This window comes from Sardina pilchardus, chromosome 15, assembly GCF_963854185.1.
Source record: "Sardina pilchardus chromosome 15, fSarPil1.1, whole genome shotgun sequence".
Taxonomy (NCBI): domain Eukaryota; kingdom Metazoa; phylum Chordata; class Actinopteri; order Clupeiformes; family Clupeidae; genus Sardina; species Sardina pilchardus.
Genome location: NC_085008.1, coordinates 19,227,738 through 19,244,273, shown reverse-complemented (window position 1 = coordinate 19,244,273; position 16,536 = coordinate 19,227,738). Strand labels below are relative to the sequence as shown.

General features: G+C 44.5%; 1 protein-coding gene across 1 annotated transcript in view; it reads left to right on the top strand.

Moving 5' to 3' along the window:
• The first annotated feature begins 1,290 nt into the window (after positions 1-1,290).
• The window catches only part of LOC134102024 (cyclin-dependent kinase-like 5), a 55,774-nt gene continuing 40,528 nt past the window's right edge, over positions 1,291-16,536 (top strand). Inside the window, exons 1-3 of the mRNA XM_062555972.1 lie at positions 1,291-1,355; positions 8,593-8,822; positions 14,316-14,350. Coding sequence (XP_062411956.1) covers positions 8,786-8,822; positions 14,316-14,350 — 72 coding nt within the window. The 5' untranslated portion in view covers positions 1,291-1,355; positions 8,593-8,785. The remainder of the gene's footprint in view (positions 1,356-8,592; positions 8,823-14,315; positions 14,351-16,536) is intronic.

The window sequence follows — 16,536 nt, the reverse complement described above, 5'->3', positions numbered from 1 at the left end:
TCTGGAATAGACATCCGTCAGCCAATAAGCATCAGATGGCCTATAATTCATTAATCATAATAAATCCGTTAGTAACAGCCTAGTATGTCTAGTAGAACAGTAGGCTAGTAGTATTAGCATTATTATTATTATTATTATTATTATTATTAGCCTATTATTATTATTATTATCATCATCATAAGTAAAGCTATCAGAATTCCTCGCACACAAAAAAGAAGCTTGAAAAATCTGATGGCTGTGTTGTTTCTCATTGTAGCCTTGACTGAAGTCTGATATAAGTCAGGAGCAGACAGGAAGCAATCTAGCCAAAAGGGACATAGGTCTAGGAGAGAGGAAGCAGAAATTGTAATGAATGGCTGTGTAATTACAGTTTATTTATTCTTCTCCACCAACCAGTGAATGCTATCACAATTTGAGCACATGTTGCATATTGAGTGCTTAATTAAGAAAAAAGAAAAACAATTCAATAAAATCACCAACCGACTGCTGTAACCATGCAGCGTTTTTATAAGGCCTATATAGATATTTTCTCTAAAACATTATATTACATATGATGGCTGAAAATATGTAAAGGGTACGGAGAAAAAGTAAATTTATTATGACCAGAAACCGAAACATGAGAACAGTTGTTACAGGCCTATGAGACATGGAAATACACGAATGGCGCAGCAGGTTGATCGTGTACAGTCTCTTCATGGCCAGTAGATGGCAGGGGGGAATAAAAGTAGCCTAAGAACTGTATCCAGGGCAATGCACTGTATGCTAGATGATGAATGTTAATATTGCAACCAGAACCGGCTGAAAGGGTCGAAATATAGCCTGCAGAAATTATCTGGCTTAAAATATCTTTATTCCTCATTCCAAAATAACAACCAGAAAATTGCCTTGGCCTGTAGGCTATGGCTGTTAGATAGGGGAGAGGACTCTGTTGAATTATGACTGTAACCCATTCTCCCATTACCATCAGCTTTCTTCTGATGTCAGTAGGCTATGCAGTGACTTTGGTGAAATTGCTATTACACTGATAATATGCAGCCTACAGATCACTTGCATTTCTGCACAGCTTGGTGAACTTCGATGATGTATCAACATTTGAGGAATTGAGTTGGCCCGCCTTTATGGAACACCTCCAGAATACTTTGACTTTCTCCCATTTTTATTGGCTACTCTGAACAGTGATGTTTGCATAATATCCTGGGATACATTTTGATTGGATACCGTTACGCCAGTCAAAATGGTTGCTCTTCGCTATGGTAGGTTGTCAACTGAGGGGTTTGGTTACTGTTGCCGCTGCAATGAAAATATCAGCAGAGGAGGATGCGAGTGGGTGCAGTTTATTAATTAGCAACATTTGAGTAAGTATCTATATTTGTTTTTCTGCGAAGTTGTTTCGGTTGCTGTTATGCTGGTTATTAATGTCATGATCAGACTCTTGCAAAACTCCACATTTTTATTTAGACCAGAATGTGGTGAACAGTTGTAGAACTAACCAGCTAGGATACCGTATCAATAAGGTAACACAGCGTTTATGTTCCACTAGCTGTTTTCACAGAGAAAGAGAAAATAGTTTGTAATAGTCAACTAACATGCAGAGGGTTTTAAAGGAAACAATTTGTTAATGTTTAGCCTAGTTGCGAGCGAGTGATAATAGAGGTGTTAAACTGTTCCCAAAATGAATGCGGTGCGCAGAAGTCACATCTGTAGCCTACAGTTGGCAGTGGGCTATCTGAGAAGGGCTATCAAACATATAATTGCCGTTATAGTTTTTTCGTAATGCCTCTACCTGTGAAACGATATCATAATGTCAAATTACATGAATTAGCTGGATTCCTAAAACAGCAGCCTATCCCTCCCTGTCATAACGGGTTCGTTATACATACCCCCACACACTCACTCAGACAGACTCAGACGCACAGACACACACACACACACACACTGATGTGGAACATGTAAGAACCACGAATAATTGATACTGCGTATCCATGTTTCCGCTCTTTAGAGCAGTAAGAGGCTATCCGATAGAAGTGATGCACTTAATGTAATATTGTGTTGATGTTTATGGAAGATAGCCGAATGAATCGTCGTTGCTGTACTGTTAAGTTTCTCCCCCTCAGTACATTTTTCCAGTCTGTAATTGTCTTTAACACCTACGCATCCGAGCAGATTGCGTCGACTACGAAAATATTGTGTGGCGAGGATATCTTTTTGGTGCCAGAGAAACACAGCAATTGCCCTCATATTTCATGACATGCCACAATGGACATGTTTAAGTGTTGTTCAGGAGGTGGGGAGTGGGAGGATTTGTCTCTAGTAGCAACAGGGTCCTTGCCTTGTCTTACAGATAAAAAGAAGCTGGGGGTGTGATGTGTTACAACATGGTGCAAAACATCCCTCCAGAGTTAGGTTACAGGCTAGAATCTGTCCACATGCATTTAGGACCTTCTGAAATAAAGGCATAATATCTTCTTCAGCACTCAGATAACCTGTTTGCATTCCTTCGTACTGGAACCTGTTATGTACGACAGAGGAATGATCCATAGGACATTAAGATTTTTAGACCGCTCTGGCATCTGCTCCATTATTGCTTGAAATTGCAAGTGTTTTGCAAAACCACTGACAATCATGTGGTAACAGTTGTCCTGCATTTAACATGTCCACTGAGACCAGTTGCATGGTCTGGCACAGAGACAAGTAGGTGAGGATCTAACTTGATTTCCTCATGAAATCATGTTAAAGTGGTGTGTTTTCACTAAGGCTATTCTGATAATCCAGTGGAAATTTGGCAATTCCTCTGCACCATCATTTGTCATTATGAAATATGTACCCCTTTACTGATGCGAACTGGCAAAGAACATTTTGAGAAATAGCCTACCTTGACTAATAAAATTGGGATATCCCTGCCAGATTCAACATTGCTGTCAAATGAAAGGGGCTTTCAGAATCCAATTAATTTTGAGCTCGTCCAAAGCAAAATGGCCATGTTATAAGAGCAGCACTTTGACATTCCTCTGAACCTCGTCATTTATCATTAACTAAGCCTTTGTTTTCTCTCATTCTGTTTGCTTTCTCTCTCTCTCTCTCACTCGCTTGAGAAAAGCAGGTCTCTGTGCAGTCCATAGTGGTCAAAATAAATGGCTACAAGAGAATGTTTAGGTGTTGTTGCTGTGAGCATCTGAATGCTATACCAACTCGATCCATTACCACGCATGATTCATCCTGTTGTTTGACGCAGAGTGTTCTGATCATGACGATTAACTGCACTGTTCTCCCAGAGTCATCCTGCGTTCATTATTGCAGTCTTCCTGATGATAGTTTCTAACAAGTGTGTTGAAAGTAGAACGCTGATCATCTTTGCTAAAAATATGAATGGCTCTCCAGTGGTCTCAGGCCATATGTGTGCCTGCAAAATATGATTGTTGCTTGTTACACTTGAGACCGTAGCTGAGTGGTGCTTTTTTTTTCAGTAGTGGCGGGGGGTGGGGGGTGGGGTTGAAACAAGATGACATCATTACAACCAAAAACTGTCTTTACATGACTCACTTTGGGTAATGGACCTCTGACTGTGTTTCCTCTCATAGGATTTAGAAAGTTTGCCTTTGCTTCCCTGTTTGTTTTTGTCTTGGTATGCTGACTTTGAAGGCAATGTCATGCCGTTACCCAGTGCAGAGAACGATGCATGATGATTTTTTTTTGTTTACTCAATATCTCAAGCAGAAAGTATTTTAATGTTTTTCTGTGATGGATTCATGAGCTGTCATCTACCAATTATTCTAAATGCATCTCATTAGCGCAAAACACTAATCTCTTGTATGTTAACCTTGAAAAGTGGGCTTTTATAGGAAGAAAACAGAACGTGTTTTTCAATTTACCTCTTTTCATCTCTTTGTGGATGCCTGCCTGGAATGTATGCAATCAAATTACATCCGGCAGCTGGTCATTGTCCTCCAAATCCTTTTAACAATTAGATACAATCAAGTGCCCTGTTGCCAGCAGCTCATTCTCTGCAAATTGATAGCACAAAGTAATTCACAGAATTAGTCTGGTTTGGACTGTAAACTGAATCGACAAAATGGATCCATGAAAATAGCTGCCTCTGAAGAGGTTCAATGAAACGGCACAAACTCGCTTCATAATGAAATGGACATTCACGATTGGCTGGTGCTTTTTCTGTCTTTGTGGAGGTAATCCAAGTGGCATTCCACCGGGCAGCATGATGAGCGTATCTCCACTGCTGTCCCCTGCCGCAGAATTTCGACATGTCTGCTCAGATTAATACAGCCATCAAGCACACACACTTCATCAAGATGCATGTGTTTGTCAGCTAGACAATTTGCTACCAATTTTCCCCCTGCTCACATCATGCAGCTGTTATTTACTCTGACAGATTGGAAGCCACATGTTTGAGAAGGCTCTGTAGGAATGGGGCCCTACCTCATTTGTTGAGCGAATGCTGGTCAGCAAACAAGTGAAAGCATGTAGGCTACACAGTGATATGACAGTCGTCAGCTGGTATCTCATTGTACATGTGAAAAATGTGTGTTTTCAGCTCGCTGGCTAGTGCAGTTGCTAGCTAACTTGTGATTTTGCACTGGTTAACTAAGTAGTTTTACACTTGGGTCGCCATAGGGTCACACTTTGAAAGAGCATTTATAATTCCATGCTCACCTCCACATTGAAGGTCACCTGACCAATTGACTTGAATTGACCCAATAAATCGCTACAGTCAATTCAACTGTGCTCGCTCCATCGGCCTGACATGCCCTGCCGGCAGTCACTGCCTCTGTCCGAATCAGCTTCTTCCGTGCCATCCTTAGCTTTTGTCTCCAGGCCACTGCAGCCCATTGCGTGTCCAGACCACTGATCTATAAAGAATACCTGGATAGACTATCTCATTGTTGCTGACCCATCAACAATGAAGCCAATGGAACTGTCCCGAGTGGTCCCATAATGGCGGCAATATGTTCCAATTCCATTGTTGCAGAACGGCAACATTCTATTACTGTCTTTTACTGTCTATGCATTCCTATGGCAAGTGGTCCCATAATGGCCGCCGCCATGTAGGCTTCAGAATTTTGACGTAGATGCTCTATCCAGGTATTCTTTATAGATCAGTGGTCCAGACAGTTTGCACAGGTCCACTGAGGAGATGGCCATGTCAGTCAGGCTGGCTAAACAGAGGATGGCAGAGAACAGATTGCTAGGGCCCGGTCTCAGCCACCTGCCTGTCCTGCCTATTTCAAACAGGCTTTTGTCCAGTAGAGAGACAACTCTGATGAACTTGACAACTGCAGTCCTCAGCTCGCAACGGCTGCTGTCATATTGCTCATATCTCTTTGCTGTTGGTTCTGTGCCCAGAGGCATTAAAAGATGATGTGGACCGATCTATTGGTTCATAATCAGTACCAGAAGATGTGAGTCATCTTGTTTGGGCGTGGTCATATCTTCCTCGCAGTTGTTGATTTTTGTGGAGGTGGAGGAAAAACTGTTTGTGCGTCTGTGTGTGTGTGTGTTTTTTATGCAGGTTTTTCTCCATCTCGATCAGACTGAGAAGTGGTGAACTAGCGAGAGGGACAGCGCAGAGTGTGTTCATGATGTGATGACAGGTTTAAGTCATGTGTGACCTGAAACAGTGGGCTGAGGTGGGTGGGAACATCAGGATGACTCAGTTGTCTTAGAATGTGCATCATAAAGAATGATAGAAAAACAAAGAGTCTAGTGTCTGTGGTGGACTACACAGCATGCTACCCAATAGTCTGTCAGACTTTGATATGTAAATAGCTATTATTTTAGTCAGACATTATTATTCCTCTCCAGTTTGTCCACCATGCCAGTGAGTGGAAACCAAATATCTGTTTGATATAAGACTTTAGATTAAAGTTGTTCATTCTCAGGATTTGGTTGAATCACATACAGTACAGTAAACAATGGAGTGCTATATGTCTTCATGGTGTTGCTGAATATTCAAGCTGATAATGGCTCACTATGTTAGATTAATAGTGTGCCAGAGCATATATTTTCCCCCAAGGCACAAAGCTTTTGGTAGGCAGCATGACTTCAAGACATGTTGCGCTTTTTCAATAATACAGCAGCATTTGCCTTGGGGAAGAAATTGAACTAAGGACCATACGGTTCAGATCTGTTTGATATTCTGCACAGCATGCTATATGGGCATTATGTTTGAGCTGCATTGTACAGTACATTTCTGTGAAGTCCATTATGTTCCAGTTTTTATAGTCTCAATATTTGGTCAACTCTGAGAACAGAACAAAACATTTCTACCCATATATTTTGTATTGGACATAGCGGGTGCTGTTGCCTCATTATGATTATCCTCTTGGACTCCCATCCACGTTTTACTGCAAGACTTTCAATTCACATTGTTGTTGTTGTTGTTCTTGTTTGTGGAGCATCTAATACCAGCATGTGATTTTGCACATCTGAACATACCATAGATATACAGTATATATTTCAGAAGTGAAATCAGTCATTGGACAGCTGAGATATTAGACGATTTCAGACGATTGGTCATCGTTTAAGCTTGAGCACCTAAGGGTTAGAGGGCGGTAGAACCCCGCTGCAATATGGCGTCTCTGTTGACGCATACGTTCCTATGAACAGCAGTAGCCAAGGCGACATCTAGTCAATATATATATCTATGTGAACAACATACAGTGCTATCAGTTTTTTTTCTGGTCAAACATAACAAACTGGCCTTTGCCATGCCTGCCACACAAAAGGGTGATGCATAATTTTCCGCTGGGTGGCATGCCATTAGAAAGCGCGTGCCTGACAATCTTGAGTACTCTCGTTGGAGGGCCCTCGTTGTGTGCTGTCCATTTCAATGCTCCATCTCTGAAATGGAGTGTCATATCTGGCCAGGAAAAAAAAAATTTCCCTGTCTCGGGACTCCAGTGGAAGTGAAACCAGCCAATTTGAAGACACTGTGACATTGAGATATCAAATAGTATTCATTTGACTTGCATGCATGCATCAATGCATTGTTTTCATGATTGATGAATAAAATGATATAAAGGCATTAGATGGCACATCACAAACTGAATTTGAATTTGATGCCAAGGAAAGATTGTTTTTTTTCCCTTTTTAAAGCTCTTATTATCAGAGACCACGATGGCAGACGTTGGCTGCATATGTCATCGGAAGGGGAAAGCTAAACACAAACTGCCAGCCATTAAAACACTTCCCACCATGTGTATTGGAAGTGGGAGCACCACAATTCTGCGAATTCTGTGGTATTTCAGTGAGCACAGCGAGGCTCTCTCTGCAGATTGCTGGAAAATCAGTTAATGAGCCAGGAACAGTTTGGATTCCAGTAGAGAATGCAAATGGGGGGAGGAGAGACAGAGAGGAAGACAGAAGGATGGATAGAGAGAGAGAGAGAGTGAAAGACACAGAGAAAAAGCTGTGTAGATGGGGGAATTAAACAAAGGAAAACAGCCTGTTCCAAAATGTACACATCAAAGAGCATAGCATGAAGGCCCATTACTTCCATCTCCTAGCTGATCTGTGAGAAAGCCATCGATAGATTGTTTGCTGTGTGCGTAACGTAAGCGTAGCGCAAGCTGTAGTACGACACACGTCCTTGGTTTACACAGGGACTGCGTCATCATGCTTGTATCTCTGCATGTGCTCCAGATGGCTCCCATGGGATGCGCTCACAGCTCACCTGCGTCCAACCCCCACCGCTGTTCAAAGTGCCTCCATCGATCAGCTGTGTTTCACCACAGTGTCAGCCATCTCACACAGCTGCATTCTCTCTCCACCCGGGCTTGTTTACGGCCACAAGTTAATTTTAGTGCTGCAGCTTTTTTTTTTTTTTTTTTTTTTTTGCATTCATGCTGATCCGCTAGCCCCCATGGCCGTACGGGATATGGGAGGAGGAGGAGGAGGAGGAGGAGGTGGAGGAGGGAGGTCTTGGAGACTTGGTGGCAGATAGGTGAAGATGGAGCGTGGCATCGGCATAGGTTTATTCTGTGTAAGATCAGATAAGGATTGGGTTACAGGCGAGATCAGACACACATCTCCGGATGAGCTTGTTTGTGGCGAGAAACCCTTTGGGTGCTGAGAAACATGTTTTTCATGCATATTTCCATATTTCATGAGACAGGATCTACACGTCTACACGTTCATTATTTTCTTTGCAGTAGCAGCAGCAGTACATGAAGGTGTTTATTGGGTATATGAATGATTTTGTGGAAAAAACCACAGTGTGTTGGTGGTGCAGCTATTAGTTATGACGAATCTTGAGAATGTGTGGATATCTGAAGTGTAGATGTTTGGCCTGTAAATAGGTTAGTGTGTGGAGATGTTTAAAAATATGCAGAGGTCCCAAGATAGAGCTTTGGGGAACACCATTGCATAACAGACTTTTGAATAGCTAAGAAGTCAGCAAAACTCAGTGCTTGAAAATGCATTGGCAAGTCCTCATTCTAGTTCTGCTTTGGGCTGTTCAACTGTGTGGTTCCTGGGCATTTTGCATAGACACTTTCAATGTATTTCCACTAGAGATGTACATTTTAAAGTAACACAAAAAAAACTTGAAATCTCATTGTGGTTTTGATTTTTTTCGTCTAGCCGATGGTGGGTGCCTGTGGGGAGAATGTGGCGTGTGCCGAGTCCCACACCCTCTGGATCACTCCCAGGACCATGCGCCTGGGCTGCCCCATGACCTGCTGTAACCAGGCTGCACGTCCACTATCTCCCCGCTAACAAGCTTGCACCCCTGTGGCCTTTCAACTCCAGGAAGTCTCCTGCCATCGGTGATGTGATGAATAAATTTGAAGTCCTTGGAATCGTGGGTGAAGGTAAGCTTTTCTTACCTTTTTCTCCTCCATAGAATCATTTTTTTGCAGCCTGCTCATCAGTCTTCAGGCGCAGGCATTGTGAAAGTCACCTGTCTCCTGAAAAGTTGTGTGTCTATTGCGAAGAAAAACCTGCCAGTGAATTTTGAGATTCCTGTGTCACTAGCAGTGCTGGCTTCACCCCCCCCCCCCTACCTTCACCATGACTACTGTCTTTACATTTTACATGAGGCTGAAGAGGGAAATGTCAGGGGATAATGCTATTTATACACCTCGATTCATCTAACCTTTCCTAGTTCTCCTGCACCGGTCGTATAGGGAAAGGTTTCCGTATACTCCACTATGTCGTGGAGCCCTACTATGGTTATTTTTATTGCCTGCTGCTATATTTAGAAAGCGTAGATTATTTTATCAATTACCATTACCATGGTTTAATGCCATCTAGGTTCAGCAAGTAGCTAAAAACAGGTACACGGTGTACACTGTACAGCATCATGTTTTCATTTACCTGCAGCATAAGCGTGTAGTGTTGCTGTAATATGCTGTATGCTGTGTATGGGTGTGTGTTTGTATGTGCTTGTGTGAACAGGGAGAAGAATGCAGCCATACAGGCCTGTTCCAATGGGCATCATGCTGGCCACATATTAGCCTCTTTCAGTTCACTGCCTTGTCACACGGCATTATTCACCTCACTGCCATTTCACACCGTATTTATTCTAATCATGCAGCTACCTGGATGATGCTTTGAGGCACATCATGTTCCCAACTTTAAAGAGATTTCCGCTCTCCCATGTCAGAAAATAGTGAACCGCTGCTGCATAGTTGCTGCCTTCAAACATGCAACTTTAATTTGTAATGCACAGCCTAATCTAATGCTGCAGTCCATTCTCATTTCATCACACACAGTCCCCTAGTCCCTTAACACACACACATACACACACACACACACACACACACACACACACACACACACACACACACACACACACACACACATACACACACACACACACACACACATGCACACAAATGCATAAATTAGTTAACACATGGAAACCTGACTGTTATTCTTTTCAGTCTTCCCCTGCTATATCTCTGAGCTGTGACTAATAAACCTGTTTTCATCCCCATCTGTTTGCCAAGTAAATTATCTACAGGTGTGTAAGCCCTCTTGGCTTTCTCATGGCTGGTGTTCTTGTATAACCACGGCAGCTGATAGTTTTGGGTTGTGTGTCTGTGTGCGCTTCTTGGCTGAAATGGAGGACAAAATGACAGTCCTCACCGGCTCCCTCTTAATCGCTCTTCTCTCGGCCATTTCCATGAAGCCTCTCTGCGCGGTGGGGAAATCGCTGCCACACTGACAAGGACATAGCTCATCCTTTCAGGCATTCTGCATTCACGGCATCCGCAGTGGTCCACGGGTTTGTGCTTATTGGCACAGGGGTGAAAAAAAAAGAAAAATACTTCACCACTGACTGCACAAAAAAAGGGCACAGACATGCCAGTCAAATTCGGCTCACACCGTGCCAAAAGAACATGGCGGTAAACCCTGCATCAGAGGCTAGGGCTGCTATGAGATCAGTATCCGTCCGTCTAACCCAAATATCCTGCAGGGCTGGAGAGTGCCCCCGCGCCTCACCGCGCCACTCCTCTGTGGCTAATTGAAGGAAGCGGAGTGGCAGAGTGCTGTGGGGTAATCAGGCCACCCCCGTCAGCTCCCCGGCCCCCAGTTTGCCACCTCCGCCACCCTGAGGGCCGCTGCCACCTCCCATCCATGCCCTCTCCTGCTGGCTGGCTGGCCAGTCGCTGTGGTGCTCAGAGTCAGAGCTGCTAATGGCTCGGGCGCCCGCCCAGCCCCTCCCCTCCCCTCTCCACCTAATACAGTTTAACTGCGAAATGATCATCGGGCTTTTTCATGCTGCATTGAGCCGGCGAGAGGATGAGAGATCCAATCAAACACTGGGTGGCTCATAGCAGGAGATGGTCACTTTGTGTGTGTGTGTGTGTGTGTGTGTGTGTGTGTGTGTGTGTGTGTGTGTGTGTGTGTGTGTTTGTATTTATATTTGGTATGTGTGAAACTGTGTTTTGATTGCATATTTCTGTCTCTCTCTTTCTCTTTGTATGTGTGTATTCTAAGTGTACATTTTATACATGTGAGGTTGTATTTGCGTGTGTATGCCCATGTGGATGAGGGAGAGTTTATATTGTCTGTCCCTGTGTGTTTCTGTACCTGTGTGTCTCTGTGTGCGTATCTGTGTATATACAGTATACAGTGTGTGTGTGTGTGTGTGTGTGTGTGTGTGTGTGTGTACTGTATGTGTGTGTGTGTGTGTGTGTGTGTGTGTGTGTGTGTGTGTGTGTGTGTGTACTGTATGTGTATGTGTGTGTGTGTATGTGTGTGTGTGTGTGCGACTGTGCGTGCATGTCTGAGTGGCCCACTTGTGGGATGTGATGGCTAGTTTGGTTTTGTGGCCCCGGCTGGGGTCAATCAATTATTTGGGTTGGATGGAGAGAAAATCCAACTGGAGCATGATGGAGGAGGAGGAGAGTGTCCTGGGGTGCGTTCAAATTTGGCAAACAGTGGCGAACGTTCGTGGTGAACATGTTTTCTTTGAATAGTTAAATTTGAACGATTTGGTGTTAACATTCCATTCTAACAGTAATTGCATTGTTGCGTTCGTCAAACTCACGTCCAGATCCACTGTATGTTCGCGGCGCACCACCTCCTCAGACTGTTTGCGATTGTTAGCAAAAACTCAAGGCTAATGGAATACTGTTTGCGAACGTTCGCAAACGTTCGCCTATGTTCGCCTATGTTCGGTGAACTTGAACGCATCCTGGTAAGGGCTGGGTGCATTCTGCAACTTTAATAGCACTCTGAGCAGCTTTTTGTATTATTATTTGGGACAGAGACAGATCATTTCGAGAAGGGAGAGCATAATCAGCCTGCCTGTTTGGAGCTTTATTCCACCAAAAGAAGTATGTTCTGCATTGTGGTACTAATTGGCAGCATTAAGCTAAGTCCGTTGAGACGCCATTCATTTAAGATGACGCACTCTCTCATTCATCATGTCCTTTCATTTCATTCAATCTCACAATGCAACCACAAAGCCCATGTTCTCACGGTGTGGCAAGAGCATTAAGTTCGCCTGTTGAATCGTTCTACAGCACCTGTCTGTATCGTCTTTTTGCCGTTGAGTGAACATTGCCCATCAGGATGAGTGGGTGGAAGTGTTCGCTTGAGCGTTCATTAGAGATCAGTCTGTACCTGTAGACCTGCAGCACAGTTCCACACATGTGACCTCATTTCCATACACGGCTCGAACATTCCGGAATGATCTCACTCTTTAAGAGAGGACGTTATAAGATGGTTGTGCATGTCTTACTGTAGCCTCTGAAATATGGATGAGCATCAGCAATATGAGCTCACAGAGCCATGGAACCTACACTCTGTGCTTAAGCATTTAGGGCAAAGGGACATGTGCCCATACTAATGCACACCACCTCAGACTTATTTTATGCTGAAGTCGAATCTCTTGGCATTCAATTGAAGAATAATCCTTTGAAGAGGAAGGGCACTTCTTTGACTTCTCTATAACTATGTATATCTGAAGCCAAGTTCGTGTACCCAAGACTCGGGAGGTTCAATCCACCCGCCCCACCCCTTCACCCCCCAACACACACACACACACATACACACACACACACACACACACACACACACACACACACACACACACACACACACACACACACACACACATACACACACACCACCATATCCACACAACCATCTCTGACCCAAGCACCCTAGGGGTATTTGGAGAGACCATCTCTCGAGCCTTCAGATGTGATTTGCCGATTTTTTTCTGGAGAGGCTCGGGAGGAGGAAGAGCTGCTCTCTAGAAAGCCGGGGGGTCCCCAGAGGCTGAGTTTCACACCAGAGCTGATGGCAATCGGAGCCGCCGCCAGACCCTGCCATCGCCTGCTGAGTGCCCCAGTTAGACTCGCGGCCCCTGCCACCTAGTTAACCCCCCCACACACACACACCCACCCACCCCCCCCCCCACACACACACACACACGCTCCAAGAATCATGTTTTATTTCGCACTCCACTGAGCTAGAGCCATGGCCTCAGCTGCCTCTCGCAGGCCCGTGTGTGCTAAGCCGCCGTCTCACTGCATCTGATGCAATTAAGCATGTCTAGGCCATTGATTTGTTCCACAACCTATAAAAAGGCAATTACTGACTGATGCGTTAATTGACACGACTCCTATTTGCTTGCACAGGTGTTTGATTGACCAGCTAATAAGGTGCCGTGTCCATTTGTCATCATTAATCTCGCTATCATTTCCCTCAACAGCAGTTTAAGCCAATTGCAAATATTTAATTGTGCAAAGCACTTCATAATTTCAGATTAGAGATCCCATCGGCCTGTACAGTTTGACTGATCTGAGAACAGGGCAACTCGCTCCCTTCATCCTGTATGGGTGAAGCAAAGATCCGCCATCGCTGGATTTAGACGTTGAGGAATGTTTATATTTGCACAATTGAATTCACCTGATTATGCCTCACTCCGTGGCTGAACTCCAGAGGGCTGAATTTCCCGACCCCCGGTTGTCTTTGCAGTGAGCCGAGCCGAGACGGGCTAGCTCATATGTATTCCCTCCTGCACCTCTCCACAGACGGCTCGGGTATGCTCGCTCGCAACAAATTCCCCTTAATGCCGTCCTATTTGTCTGAATGTCAGATTTGTCAATGAAGGTGACACCATTCCAACGTTTAAATCAGCCCCGCAAGTCATCATCTCCATTCGCAGATTGCCATTCACTCACATATTATCACGAAATGAAATGAAGAAGGACAAAATGAAAACACTAGCCTGGGAACGGCAAGACCTTCACAGTGGTACAATTGGGAGTGGATCTGGAAGAGGTTCATTGACTTACCATTTCCAACAGGGACGTAACTACACAGTGAAAATAAACTTAAATTGGTACATTAAACCAAATTGTTTCAAATGCGTAGCAATCTTGTAAACGAAGGTTTTAAATGCAGTTGTTTACTCATTTCCAAAGAAATACACGTCTATGCCGGATTAGTGATTGTATTTGCATGCCCATGTTCTAGGGACATTGGGATTGGGATTCAATGGCATCTTGGCCAGACAGATCTGCAATCTGCAGAATAAATCCCAAATTTGTAGAAAGGTTGTATAGGTTCTCCTAGGCTAGGAAAATACAGTGTGAAGTCTTCTATCCACCCTCACTCGACCCCCCCCCCCCCCCCCCCCCCTTCAAAAAAATGGGACATGATCATAATTGAGCCTGCTCATTGTACATGCTGCTCTCTCTATGGGACTGGGAGAGAACAGCAGCCCTCTTGTCAAATTCTACAAGACGTATCATTTGCATGTAAAATATAGAATGATTATGGGAAGTGTGATGAGATTGCTGATGGCTTTATTTGCGTTTCTCTCCCTCACATTCCCACAGGAGCCTACGGTGTCGTCCTGAAGTGTCGACACAAGGTGAGAAAATGTTCCTTATTTTAGTCACAGCACACAGCAAATTACTATTTTGTATCAATGCATATTTCAGATTGAAACATTGAGTGAAGATATTTTCTTGGATTACTGGGACAACTGCAATGATCAATGAAGAGCTGTTTGGAGAACCTAAGGGAAGTCTGTATGTAAATATTGCAAGTGTTCTTAAGAGGGTGCTTTATCCTATGTAATATGATAAATAGTCCTATCACCCTATACACTGTGGAATGCGTGTTGAACAGAATTAGTTAAAGCCATTTGGAGTTGTGTACATTACGACCTTTCACTTAATCAACGGAGGAAGTTCTCTTTTAAAGTTCAAAGCCGACGCTGTGAATCACGCATAGGGGGCATTTAGATTAACCAGGGTGAGGGACCCGCCTGTATTTTTGCTGATTGAAGCATGTGGGTGAGAGCTCCTTAATCCTGCAAGAGCTGAATTTAGACCGGCGGGGGGAGGTTTAGCTATCTATCAGCCATGTAAATATGATGCTCCAGGATCCCAATTAATTAAAGCTGGATTTGGCATCTGATGGGAGTTTGAGACAGGGCTGAGTCATTAGTTTGTTTGCTTTTAATTATACCGCTTTGATGTCACTGAGGAGGAGATATGCAGTATTTTTTTTTTTTCTCGCAGCGAGAGTGTTGGGTGAGCAGTGAAGTTGAGTGTCATATAACGGTGTCCTTTGTCTTCCGCGCTGAACCATAGTGGGCTGTTCTTCCAGGAAGTGTGATGTCTGGGTTTTTTTTTTTTTTTGGCTCAAGATGGACAATCTGAAAATCCTGCTGTCACTGCCCTGGCTTGTCGCCAAGAACCAGGAGGAGAAAATAAAATGTGATTGTGTTCAACCTAGACGTAGTCAGTGCATCCTCATACATGATGAGCAGAAGCCCTTTGAAGGGAGGACCAAAAATAGCACGTTTTTGTTTTTGTTTGCTTAATTTATTCTTTATTTAATTGGCTAAATATAATGTGAAGCTTTGGTGTTACATTACTGAATGTCTGTCTCACAATCTCCCCGCTATTTCCATGTGAAAGGGACATATTGCATGTGAGAGGGGAACATGAATACAGCAGATGTTCATGTGAACGTGTGGCCAGAACTCGCCTCCGTCACTGCTGGGTTCCAGACCGGGCGCCAGAATAAGCCGCTCTAGAGTCAGGGCCCATTGTCATCAACGGGGAAACAGCGCAAGGCCTTTATGACATGCCACGTTGAACGCAGCGCAAGGAAGTGGATTTCACTTGCACAAAGGATTCCGTTCTAACCCGTATTGCATTAAGGCTGAGATTGACAGGTAATCTGTCGCCCCAAAACCTTGAGGCTTATGAATACAATTCAGGATCTCTGCTCCGCGCGCAGGTCTCTGACATGCACAGATCCGGCTCCTGCAGAGCCACTTTTGTGCCGATGGGTGAGCTGCCCACTTGTTTCTCTACCTCCTCCCTCCCCCTCTCTCCCTCTCTCCCTCTCTCTCTCTATCTCTCCCTCTCCTTCTATCTTTCTCTCTCTCTCTCTGTCCGCAAATTTGATGGATGGCCACGCACTGAGCGATTTATTTAGATTCCACCACATCACCAGACGTGACTCCTGTCAACCTCCCCCCCCCCTCCACCCCCCCTGTCAGTCCTACCCTGCTCTACTGTAGACCAGGGCAGATGGTCACTCTATTTCAGGGCAAGGCCAACACGCAATGCATTCCACCTCCTCCTGCTCGCCACGCTGGCCATAGTGGAGGAACGTGTGGTGATAGTCCCCCCCCCCCCCACCCCACGAGATGCCTGTGACGTGTGTGTCAGTTTTTTGGCTCTCAAGCAGTGTTGCTCCTTGTGCCAGAAGAAGAACCATCACACGGTGCAGCTCCATGCAAAAAAGCATTGGTTTACTTACGACCCAAACGAGCAAAATCCTACGACCTTGAGTGTCCTTCACCTGCCTCCGGTGGCAGGCCGACATCGATCAATCAGCTTATCGATCCGCCGGCGAGAAAACTCAAACGGAGGTCAATAGGTTTTATTGGTGGGTCATGACTCTCAAACTGACAAACAACTCCCGCTGTGTTTGTTGATGGCCTAAAATCATCTATCGATCGAGTTCCATTGAATCCCGCTCACCAAAGGGCAGTGGGGTGACTATGTCTGGCGCGGGGCCAATGCAAAAACCCCA